Source organism: Emydura macquarii, unplaced genomic scaffold (assembly GCF_026122565.2).
Source record: "Emydura macquarii macquarii isolate MOO-44397 ecotype Brisbane River unplaced genomic scaffold, CSIRO-AGI_Emac_v2 contig_383, whole genome shotgun sequence".
NCBI lineage: Eukaryota > Metazoa > Chordata > Testudines > Chelidae > Emydura > Emydura macquarii.
In genome coordinates, this window is record NW_027130520.1 from 9,285,031 (window position 1) to 9,297,954 (window position 12,924).

The 12,924-nt window shown below is 37.3% G+C and overlaps 1 protein-coding gene across 18 annotated transcripts in view; it reads left to right on the forward strand.

The window, feature by feature from the left end:
* Positions 1 to 12,442, forward strand: part of RIMS2 (regulating synaptic membrane exocytosis 2) — a 738,692-nt gene extending 726,250 nt beyond the window's left edge. For all 18 annotated transcript variants that reach the window (XM_067537355.1, XM_067537367.1, XM_067537370.1 and 15 more), the window contains 5 exons: positions 5,942 to 6,083; positions 7,312 to 7,424; positions 8,254 to 8,355; positions 9,342 to 9,481; positions 10,805 to 12,442. In XM_067537355.1, coding sequence (XP_067393456.1) covers positions 5,942 to 6,083; positions 7,312 to 7,424; positions 8,254 to 8,355; positions 9,342 to 9,481; positions 10,805 to 11,023 — 716 coding nt within the window. In that variant the 3' untranslated portion in view covers positions 11,024 to 12,442. The remainder of the gene's footprint in view (positions 1 to 5,941; positions 6,084 to 7,311; positions 7,425 to 8,253; positions 8,356 to 9,341; positions 9,482 to 10,804) is intronic.
* Positions 12,443 to 12,924: the final 482 nt, after the last annotated feature.

Sequence of the window (12,924 nt, forward strand, 5' to 3'; positions counted from 1 at the left end):
GGAGAATTCTCCACTGGCAATCTCCAGTCACTTCAAGGCTACATTGCACCATTTAGCAGAATGGAAAAGCTAGCCTTTAGTCAGTATTTACTAAGTAAATTGTATTGCTGAGATATAGTGATTGTAACAATCACAAATAAGAGACAAGAAATAGAGCAACTTTTACAGTGTACAGTGCTTTATGTTTCATAGTTGCCTCTATATTGTTGAATCTGTGTGGACACTGTAGTTTCAGCCAGTTATTTATTCTGAATATCATTTTATTTCATTATTATTCTTATCTATGGTATGTATAGTATTATTAGGAAACTAGTTCTAGATTAGACAGCCAAAGAGAAGTGTATGGTGAACACAACACATGAGTAGACATCCATATGGTAGTAGAGCAAAGCTTGAGTCACATGTAGATGCTATCAAAGGGGTTTTTTTTTAGCATTAGTGTAATACATTAAGTGAAAGTTGAAGTGTAGCCCATACTGCAAGTAGCAGGTGACATTTGAAACAAAATTGAATCACATTTAGCATGGGGAAAGGTTTGGGTGGCAATCTCCACCTGTCTAATCCAGCTACTTTTGAATATGAAATCCTGAAATTAATGGGCATTTTGACATTGACTTCATGGCACTCAGGAATTCATCCTGCGAGTTGAGTTTGTTAGACACCTTTTTAGATGGTCGACTGCCACAATGTAAGATTGTACCATGATGTAAAAATGGTGAGTTTGAATTTGCTGAGATTTTTCTGGGCTCTGGCAGGGGAAAAGCCTGATTTTCACTACCACAAGCAGCTACACAACACAGTGTGGACACAGCCTGCTTTTCACTGCAGCGTGTAGCTCCACATACCTTACATGCCAGCAATGCCACCATCAGTGAAGACAAGGTCTAAGTCAGGCACAGATGGTATGTGTACTTCCATATCATAGAAATGTTACCTGATGTTTTTCATAAAAACACCTTTCATAAAAATACCCCAAGCTGGAGTACAAGGGGTCCAGTTTGGCTTTTGTTATTTTCATAAAAACACCTTTACTTCCTCTTCTAAATGGTATTGTGATATTGGTGTACAATGTTAAACAGCAGCTTGGCAAAGCTGCCTAGAAGGACTGAATCAGCACAGCTTTCCGTTGCCCTGGACCTAGCCCTTCCCTGGCCAGCATCACCTGCTTTTTCCAGCTGTTCTGGCTGGTTCCAACATGCTGCCAGAGATGGAGTTGATTTCAGGCAGATTGCAACTCTTTCCCCACCCCCAAGTAGACTTAACCAACTATACTCAGATACTGTGGTGATGAGTGTGACATTGATGTCTAGATAGATAGACCTTCTTATAAAGAAATATTAAAACAGCTTGAGCACAACTAAAAATGTGACTGAAGCATAACTTGCATATTCTGGGACCCAAGTCTAGCAGGAAAACCCAGGGAGAAAATTAGAAGAGGACTGCTGGTGGGCTGATATTTAGAGTCAGAGCAATAACACAACGTGACTATTTGACTGAAGTGACTGGGTAGAGCTTTAAAACCGTATTCCTCTTTAGACTTCATTAGCTGTTTCTTATATAGTCAGAAGAGTAAAACACTAAGGTGCCGTTGCTTCAACTGGAGTGATAAATGTGTAGCCAGAACTGTTTGAAAACACCTGCAGTCCCCTTGCACAAACCTTGGCTTGCTGTTTGTGCTGGCTGGGATAGTATAGATATTCATTCGTTATATCTCACCTGCAAAAATAGGCTAATTTGTGTAATCTCAGTAGTGTCATCCAACTATTTGGCAAGATGTCTCTCATTAAGTCCTAACAGAGGGTGGTGAGTTATTTCAACACACTTGCTACATTGCTAAAAAATGTTACACGGATCCTGCTGAAAATATGTATAATGGTCCATTGAAACTCTAACCGTAAACAGGAGCTGGGTAGAGACTGGGTTTACTATGATTATTGCATGTTTTAAATGTATACTTTTCTAATATATATAATAGTAATACAGTTGCAATAAAAAGCTATTTTTAAAAAGGCAGGATTTCACCTAAATATATACAACATTTACAATTGAAGGAAGTGTATTCTGCCCAAGACACTACAGAATTCCTTGTAACATTAATGAGGACATGAAGAGAGTATACCACCTAAAATTCTATGAATGCATTAACAGCATAACCCAGAAATGCAATGATTTTAGTAATTCTGACATAGACTATCTCTAAGGATGATCAGCTTTTGACCTCTAACTAGCAAAATTAAAGTCTGTTAGTTGAATGGTTTGAGTGATGGTATCTCCTTCTCTAATCCTCATATACACAGTATATAAAATAAGAGTTTTATTCAGCAAAATTACTTGCTCTAATTTTTTTAGGGATTTTAATACTTTGGGGTGGGTATGATTCCCCACTGCTTTGTATCTTGTGAAGTCATTTCTATCTGTACATAGACTGTGTAAGGGGATGTAAAGTGCTACCATTCTAATAAGGTAGCATTTTACACTCACTCTGCACAGGTATAGATGACAACACAAAGTACGAGGCAGTCATGAATCAGGCCTATGGTGTCTGAGGTTTGAGAGCATTAATCTGAATCTGGAAAATTGCCAAGGAGAGTTGCTCTGAGGAGTTGTGCTGTCTGTTCATATCCTATTATCAGGAACTGTACATTTGTAAAGAAAAGTAGATTAGGATAATTTAATAAGCCTGCATTTGCCATCTACTTATTTTTCTGTCCTAACAGACATAACCCACTCCTTCAGTTTCAGTGCATGAACCATGTCGTGCTGTAACAATCTCATCAATAAAGTTAGGCTTAGCTAGGTTAAAGTGATTAGGAGTTAGTTAAGACAAATGATCAGCAGTTTTGATTATATTAATGTGTTTTGTATTATTCAGTCACTCTCCATTATCATTTTGTATTATTCAGTCCAGGGGCATGCAAAGGAAAAAAATTTGGCTGCATTTAGAGGGCCACGTTCTGTGCTCCCTGTGGCACTGGTGGAGCTGGCTGGCTTCCCTCCTCTCCCCCAGCAGGCTTCCATCCTGGGGCCCGAGAGTTTATTCTCCCTGCCCCAGCCCTGGAGGAGTTCTGTGCCCCCACCTGATTATCGGGGGTCTTGTGCTCCTGCTTGTCCCCCCTTTGTGCACACCCCTGATTCAGTCACTCTTTCTCTTGTATGTATTCAGGCTTATGCAATTGAGGAGAACATTTCCTCAATGAGTGGTTTTCTAAATCAGCATATTCCCAAATCAGCCGCTGTACTGTAATTTATTTTGCAGAATGAGGAATTCAGGTTTACTCCTTGTAGCTGTGGGCAAAAATTTCAGGAAATGTTCCATCATAAGTATTGTGTGTATGTCTTCATTTCATTTTGGCCAAATAAGCAACTGAAGATTTAGCACGAATAACGTTTTTTGTAGTATAAATATTTGTGCCTTAATGTCAGAAATATTTTTTCTGTACAATTATAAAACTGCATTCTTGGTTTATTAAGTGTTCCACTTAGCTTTTCTTAGATAAATGATGATCACATGAAATATAAATTGCACCTACTGTAGGTTTTATATTTGTTGTATCTTATAGAGAGTCACTTAACAACAGCAGTTTATTGATAAAAATAGTAATGGTGGGATTAGGAAAGTAACAAGGGTCAAGACTGAGCGATATATTCTCCTTGTGGGTTCACAGGTATAACTGTCACTAATATCAGTGCAAATACAAGTGAGTATGGAGAAGAAAAGAAAAAAATGAGCTACTCAGAAATACCTGGAAAAATAAGGGTGTAGTGTTGTGCAATTGAAAAGGCAGACAGTCTCTTTTGAGACCATAAATTGACTTCTGTTGAGCGCTTATCAGTGATTCTTCACACAACTTTCTCCCAATCCCAACCAAAGGCTGGGGAGGATGAGAGTGTTTAAAGTTATTCCAGACTAGGAACATACACATAAAGGCTAAGGTTAGCTTTGGATTGGTAACTTCCATGCAACAGCAATGTACCAGTGTCCACTCAGCCATCACTCTAGCCTCTCATGTGAACTGAGCCACTTGTTTCAGATACAGTGAATATGGGAAAAGAAGAATATTTAAAAATGAGAAACCAGGATAGCAACACTCGGAACAGCTGGTGAAACAGGTGTGCATGTGTACCTTGAGCAGCTCTTGCTCTGTTGATTCTTATGCTACTGCCATAATTTCACAGTACATTGAATAGCAACATATGTGTTCATTCTTAATGAAAGTTTTGTTGAAGAATCAAGGCAAATAGATTTAGAATTGTCACTTTTCCTTAGACAATTAACAACAGTTAAGGACAAGACCAAAGACCATTCTGAAGGTGTATTATAGTGACCTTGTAGAATCATGCACGGTAGAAATGTTCTATCATGTTTGCATCAGAGTATAACAATTAAGTGAACTGGAAATGATCAGAACTTGAATATAAACTGAACAAAACCTAACACTGAATGGGACAAGAACATTTTAAAAAAATGTGATATCACAAATCTCTTAATGTAAGGAGTATGGAGAGCCTCTTATGTGGACTGCACTGTAATGCAATATACAAGAGATAGAAGATGCCTGTTTGGCCATGTAGCTGTGTAAGAATATTTTCTTTGTTCCTGTCATAGTAACTGGATTTTAGATCAATTCTGAACCAATGTTGGAAGTCGGCTGTCAACTTCCATTAGTTTAATCTAAATAATTAAACCAGCAGACACTTGGAGCAGTACAAGCATATACAAATGAAATTGTCAGCTTTTGCCCTTCATTTTTCAGATCTAATACAAAGCTTTTAGCTTCTTGTATTATGTTTATTGATATTGATGGACATAATTAATTTTGATGTAGCAAAAACAGATTTTGCTTTATTGGATGATAAATTCATATGAGTGGCCAAAATTTTGCAGCAAAGTTAAGCGTCCTATTATTCATCATATCACTGCAGTGATTAAAAGTAAAAGCCTTGCGCAGTACACAGGCTGAAGTCAGCTATTTATCCACAGAATAGGGCTAAGCAACTGGAATTCAAGCTTTCCTACATCGTTCGCTGAGTTTAGAGAGACCATAGCACCTCGGACATGACCTGGTGTGACCACCTCTAGTCATGAAAGAGGGAAATTCAGTCGCTGGGCCACTTCAGTACTTAGCTTTTTTGTCAAGGCTCTCAGTAAGTGTGCCACCTGGGGAATAGATCATAATCCCTAGTGTAAAATCACTACACCAAAATTCTACTTTATTAATTTTTTCTCCTCTAGCTGTCTTTTTGTATCTTGATTTAAAATATAACAAATGTAAGTACTGATGTCTACTTTTAGGTATAGAGTTTTACTGTACATAAAACTAAGCACAAGCAGTATTTTTTCTGTATTACATAGATCAAGCTAGCTAACTAAAACAAATAGGAAAGGAAAAGGAGAAATCCAAAACAGGGATCATATTTTGTTGTTCACCTTCTTCACTGATAGATATCTATAACTTCATTTAGCAAGTGATGACCAAATGCTTTTTAACCTGAACCAGAGCATTTCTGAAATATTGTAGGTTTTAGTTTAATAGTGACATTGCGATGGAATCGCTGGAGAAGGTTGCATTTATTTAAGGACAAAATATTTTTAAGCACACTCAGTTGTGTGTGTAATAAATCTAGTTACCTTTGTGAGTTGAATATATTTCAAGGGTTTTTATGTTTTCAATATCTCAATGCTGCCATAAAAAAGCAGTAAGTCATACAACCAATATATTGAAAAGATCTACAATATCACATTCTGCTGATTGTTGTATCAAAAGGTCTATTGCTCAAATACATGTTCACAGTATTTTTAAAATACAAACTTTGTTACATATTTGTATATTCCTGCTTTGCATTCCTGCATATTTCTGTAATGTTTATGTATGTATTATTGCCCTCCAAGCAGATCCATTTATAGTAAAATTGCACTAAGTGTTTTGGTCTCATTTTACAGAAGCGGGTGGTAAAAAGCTGCGGAGCACTGTCCAGAGAAGCACAGAAACTGGGCTGGCTGTGGAAATGAGAAACTGGATGACACGTCAGGCCAGCAGGGAATCTACAGATGGCAGCATGAACAGCTACAGCTCTGAGGGAAAGTGAGTAAGATTTACTGGTTATGATGTTCTTGTCTTATGTTTCCCCACTAAACTGGTCCTATAAAAAAACAGGTGTTGAATCCTAAAATCCATACTCAGGGCAAAAGTCCCATGTAAATCAGTTTGCCTGAAGAAGTTTTTCAAGTAAAAACAATGTCTAAAATGTTCTTCCATGATCTGTGTATGGAGGGATCTACTGTTGCCTATGTGGAAGTTGTTAGTGTCACTTCTGCAGCACCATCACCAAGACCTACAGAGAGTTCTCAGTGGGTCCAGGATCTGAGTGTACAGTTTGGGAGGAATACAGATGGGTATACTAAGTGCATCGAACCTCTTGTAAACTGGTAGAGAATCTGCCATCAGGAGTCTTTCTACTGTGTGAAACCTCCTTCAGGCACAGGAACTCTAGCACATCTCCCATGATCCACAGGTTCTACTATCTGAACTGGCTTATACTAATGTGGTATACTCTACCAAGCAATGTACTCTACCGAGCTTGTTGTATCAAAGTACATAATTTTTATGTGGCTGGAGATGTGAAAATAATTTGTGATAAATAATTAATTTGACTCTTTTTGCCTCTTTTTCTGTTCATAAATCATCCAGAGAAAGGTTATGTCAAAAGTATTAGTTAGTAAGCAAATAATTTATGTGACTAATTTTTGGTCTGTAGTTGTTCACAGGCAAGATTTTAGTGTTTGAAATTTGAGTTGTTTTGTTTAACTAGGTAGGCCTGATGGTGCAATTCTCTTTCCTGATTAGATAAGTGTAACTCTTAGAAGAAGTTTCTGATGCAAATACACATGCATGTGATTCTGAAATTGTTTCCATGAATATTGTGCAACATTCAATTAAAATTCACTGTTTCACCAAACATTTGCATTCATTTGCTTGAGTATTTGTAGAAAGCAAACACAGTCAAAGTGAGTTCACTTAAAAATGTAAACAAATATTTGCAAAAACACCTACTTTGATAAGCAACTGCTTCAGGTTAAAAATTGTATTTAGGTACCTTGTGGATTCCAGGCCCTTTGAATACTGCAGTAATTAACAAACATCTTCAATGTATCTAAAAAGGAAGCAAGGTGGAGAAATGTCATAATGGGAGGAAAGAAGGGTGGAGATTAGAGTAGCCTAATCAGCTGTGTATTGGAGCCTGAGTTGCCATTTATTAAGGTTGCTAAAAGAGCTTGCAAATCGGTATTTTAAACTGCTCTGTTTCCTTTAGTCTGATTTTCCCGGGTGTGCGGTTGGCCTCTGACAGCCAGTTCAGTGATTTTCTGGATGGACTTGGCCCTGCCCAGCTAGTAGGGCGCCAAACGCTGGCAACACCATCTATGGGTAAGAATTAATGTCCTGCAGTCTCAGCATAATCTTTGTGGTCTCGTAATTAAAGAACAGTACTAGGAGTCAAGAGATCTGAGTTCAAGTTCTGGCCATGCCATGAACTTGCTGTATAATCTTAAACAAGTCACTTAGGGCCAAATTTTCAAAAGTGGCTTCTAACTATGGATACCTCATCTTCAGATGAAATTGGTGATTGTTGTGGATGCTCAACAACTCTGAAATCAGGACCTAGGTGACTAAAGTTGGGTATTGAAATATTCAGACACTCAAAACTAGAGGTCCAGTTTTGAAAATTTGGTTCTTAATCTCTCTATACGTAAGTTTCCCATTTGTAAAATGGAGATAATAATACTTGCCCACTGTTATGAGCAGCTGGAGTTTGCAAAGTGAAAAGTGCTATTTAAGTGCAAATAATTGTAGTTATTGCTCATGTAATCTTTAAATGTACAAACACATTTTGATGCATATTTTTTAAAGCAGAAGCATGATGGAAATAGTTTGCAACAGCTTTATAAATGTTTTTAAGGGATCTTTTAGTGGCAGTTAGCTCACTGAAGTGTATGTAAAGGGAAAAAGAAATTTAGATTAGGAGAGAGAAGAACAAGATGAGGATATTATCTGAAATGGGTTTTGTAATTTGTAGGGCTTCACAGTGGTGGGAAAAAAGTCTATAAAAAGTATCTATTATATGTATTTCCTTATTGACTTTGTTGGTGTTATAGGAAAGAAACAAGATGTCATACATTAATTCCATATCATGTCACTAGTTTAAATATGATTGGATATTTTTGAATTGCAATGCATCAGATTTTTCCTCTTCCAGGTGATATCCAGGTGGGAATGATGGACAAAAAAGGACAGTTGGAGGTTGAAATAATACGAGCCCGTGGCCTTGTTGTAAAACCAGGTTCAAAGACACTGCCAGGTGAGAAAAGAAGAGCATATTTATGTGAATAAGAATACCTTGCTAGCATTCTAAATTCTGTCTGCAGAAAAACTTCTGTGGCTTTACTGTTCAAGTTGAGTGAAATTTATTAACAGATAGCTAATAGCAGTGGGTTATAGCATTCATTGTACTTTGAAATGTAAAAATATACTGATCTAGTATAAAAGCCTACATGTGCATATAAAGATTCAGTTTCAACCCCAACTTCAGGAGAAAATGTTAACAGCAAATCTGGTGCTGTGGTGGTGGTGCTGTGCTCTCGGCGTCATATAAAGGACTAAAGCTATTTTAATAACAGCAAATGTTTCTTTGGCTATGGGTCAGGGAAAGGAAGGTTGTGTTGAAAATGTGACATAACTTCCTCCTCTCCCATATATTACTTAACAAAATGCTTGGAATAGATACACAACCTAGAAAACAGACAGGTACCTGATGTTTAATTTCTTGTTTTTTTACAATATATTGTCCTACTAAAGTGTTGAATGAAGGGACAGTACAGTGACATGTTTAGCAAGTTCTTCTATCAAAAGAGAAATTAGTTCAGAATCTTTCTCTCCACAACTTTTTGCCTTACAGATAATTTGAAAGTATAAACTTGATCCAAAGCCCATTGAAGTTTTATCCTTTATTTATTTAACAGGCTTTGGATCAGACCATAGCTTTGTGGCACATACTGTACGTTAAAGAAATGTTAGATTTTTTTCAGTTCAAAAACGGAATTGATTCAGAAACTATATAGTACCAAAAGAGCGAGAAACATAGAGAAGGTTTGTAATCTGATATATATGAGTATGTTACATAAGGATAAAGATTCATAATTACTGAATACTGTATTCAAGTGCTTGTTTAATTAAGGTATTTATCTACTAAATGACAGGACTTAGCAAATGGTGATACAACATTGCAGTTAGCATGCAAAATCTAGATTAGCCTTTCACTTACTCTTCATTTTCTTCCCCTCTAAGCACCGTACGTAAAGGTGTATCTATTAGAAAATGGAGCCTGCATAGCCAAAAAGAAAACAAAGGTAGCAAGAAAAACACTGGAACCTCTTTATCAGCAACTTTTGTCATTTGAAGAAAGCCCCCAAGGAAAAGTTTTACAGGTAATTTACATCAGTATTCTTGTCTATCTGAAAATGTTTCACTTGTACTGTTCTCAGTGAATGAGCCCAAGATTTCCCTCCATGACTCATTCTGTTAGTCCTGTTATTACACAGCCTGGCTGAGCAAATGGCTACCAAAGCAATGCCTTACACTTGACTGATGATTAGCCAGGAAGAGGTGCTGCATGAACACTGATCAGGAGACGCAGACGAATGAAAACGGGCACAGGGAAGGATTTAACTGTCAGGCCGCAACTTTATTAAACTTAACACCAGCTTATCTGCCCCATCTCGCTGTACTAGGCATTTAACTGGGTCCAGTGCAGGGTTTTCAGGACTCCTACCAGATAGTTCTTAACTCAAGATATAATTTCCACTGCTTATCCCTGAATCCTCTCACCCTCCTGCCTTGAGAAGGGGACCGAAGGTACCAAAAAAGGACCCTCGGTCTGCAAAGTCTTTAGGTCTCCCTTTTTCCCATGGATCTGAGGTCCACCAGTGAAATCCCAAGTCTCTGATTTCTAGTCATTGGCCCTTTTGGCCTTTTATCTACATTGTACAGTGGCTGCAAGTTGTGATGAACTAAAGATTCATACAAATTCCTAATATTAAATTTCTAAGTCCAATTCTTGTTTAACCTGACCGTGTCACCATGATGCTATGAGGAAGGTCAAAAAACCTAACAAGCCTCAGCCAATTTGACCCCAGTGGGGAAAAAAATCCTTCTCTAAAACAGTTCTACGGCATCCTAGAACACAGTTCCAATATTATATAACTAATATATGAGGGAAGGAGGGTTCAGCTAAAATGGAGCAAGAGAACAAACCTGGACAAGGGTTTAGATTAATGATTGTGGGTAGCAAAGAGCCAGTTTGCTCTCATCTCTCTCTGGCTGGGCAAAAGGTGGTTGAACGCTCAGGAAGATGAGGGCCTAGCCTTGGCTATATTCCCCCCTTCATTACAAAGCAGTCCAGCACTTTGTGGATTCAGTCAAGTCTCCCACCCACTAATCTATGTGGGTGGCATTAGTATGAGCATATTTTGCCTATACTAAATATATGGGCTCCATTTCAAACTGTGTCTCAATCTTTCAGTTCTTTTTTAACATGATTAAATGGGTTTACAGCCCAAAGTACTCCTATGGCTGTACCGCTCTAGTAGATTCAAGGCGAGGCCATGCCGAAAAGTCAAATTCACCATCTTTCAATGGACTGTTGGTTTCTTAATAAGTAAGTGGTTACGTCTGAAGAATAAGTTGCATCAGATCACAGCTTTCATGTTCGTTGCTGAAACTTCTCTATCTTTTGTTTGCTTTACCAACAGATAATTGTTTGGGGAGACTATGGACGTATGGATCACAAATCTTTTATGGGAGTGGCACAGATACTTTTAGATGAACTGGACCTGTCAAATATGGTGATTGGATGGTTCAAACTTTTCCCCCCTTCCTCCTTAGTAGATCCAACTTTGGCCCCTCTGACTAGAAGAGCTTCCCAGTCATCTCTTGAAAGTTCAACAGGACCTTCTTACGCTCGCTCATAGCAGCTGTGAAACTGTTGTCATAGCAACCAGCGTTACAAAAAAAATATAATTACAGGTCGCAAACCCTGGTAACACTGCATGCTTAATGTTGTGTCTTCTGAGCCTGTTTCTAGGGCTACAAAGCGATCCTGTGTTCTCAGAGGAAGTTGCACACATTGTGCACTAAGGAAGGCCCTCAGGTGAAAGAGTGGCGCTGCAAAGAACTAACAGGTTTGGAGTTCAGTGACACTCAGTTTTGGTCCAATCTGAAGCCATGGATTAAACTAAAAGAATCAATGTGTTTATTGCAACAAAAGTCCTTTTCAATGGCATATCTGTTTTGTTGCTCCCTTTCAACTGCCCCCAAAGCCTGGTTATGCCACAGAAATGGAGCTATACCCCTGCCCCATGAAGCCATGTTACAAGTTAGTAGAACAAAAGAAGAATAGAAGACTATCAGAAAAGAAAAGTCAGCTGTCAGATGGAACAAAGACCATGAAGAAATCTCTTTATACTGGAATGATTTAAAAGTTATAGTGGCAGGCTTCATAACTCCAGCTATTGCTACAGTGAAACCCCAGATATGATGGATACTCTGAAAAATAAAATTCTGTGGATATACTGTACTGTATGAAATTAAAGAAACTTTTTTGCATGGACACAGATTTAGCTGAATACTTAAATTATTTTCTTGGGGCTGCAACTTGCAAAAAAAAAAAGAAGAATAAATCAGCCATTTTCAACAATTTATATTATTTTTAAAAGTAAATTTCACTAGTGCATGGTTTTAAAGGGGAGAGAATGCAACAGGGTGATACAAAGACACACCACGTTTATCATTCTTTAAACCAATCATGGTCTGTGTTTTTGCAGACATATATTAAAAATAAAAGATGATAATTTCTAGCTAATATTTAAAATTCTGTTTATGTGACAAGAAATAAGTGTAATATATTAAATTTATTTAAATGTAAAAGTTACAAGCCTTGTAAAGTTCAACATTATGTGCAAATTGTACACTTCTTCTCCCTCCTTTCTCTCTCTTCTGAATCTTCCTTTGGCTCTTTTTTCCCCCTCTTACTTTCCAGGATGATCCATTATATCCTAAACTGCTACCTTTTCACTTATTACTCTTTTATGCCCCATATTTGGTTCAGGGTTGCAGATTGTTCTGCATTTCTGAATTCTTAGAGAAAAATATTGTTTAAGAACTTACTTTTTTTCAAGCATGTTGAAAAGAATTTTGCAACATGGCTTGGGAGTTCATTAAAGTAATTCAGCATGTATTTGATAAAGAAGATATTTGAACATTTTGCAATTTATTGTACAGTGCATGGTAACTTATTTTCATTTTTTTTTCACATTCAAATTGAATTCTACAGCAAAATACTGGAATCATGTGGCCATTGTAAGATGTCTTCAATAAATTTGTTTTCAGCACCAGCATCATTCATTTAAGGGTTGAACTATAATTTCTTGAAGGTCTTGGAGAGAGAAAAAAATGAACCAAATGTTTGAATTAAATTTCAGCAGTTTCATTTGCACTGAGCCAAATAATTGCTACATATTTGGAGTCATAATAAACAACATAGGTTATTAATTCTTCATAATTCTTCTGCTGTAAAGTTCAGTTTTTCATGGTCTATATTTGTGATGGCAAAGATGTAATTAGTGAACATCCATCTGCCACAAAAATGTCAAACTTTGATTTGTAATTGCCTTAAAGTAGAACATGTACAATCAAACAGTTATTTGACACCATCACCACAAGCCTAAATGCCAAGTCAACAAATGATAAAACACCTATCTCCATGTAGCAAGGAGTTACTAACAATGTGCTGCAAGTTCAGATTTCTCTTTCACTTCTCATATTTAAAGGGAATGTAACTGGCTAACATTTAATGACAAACTCTCTTTTTCTG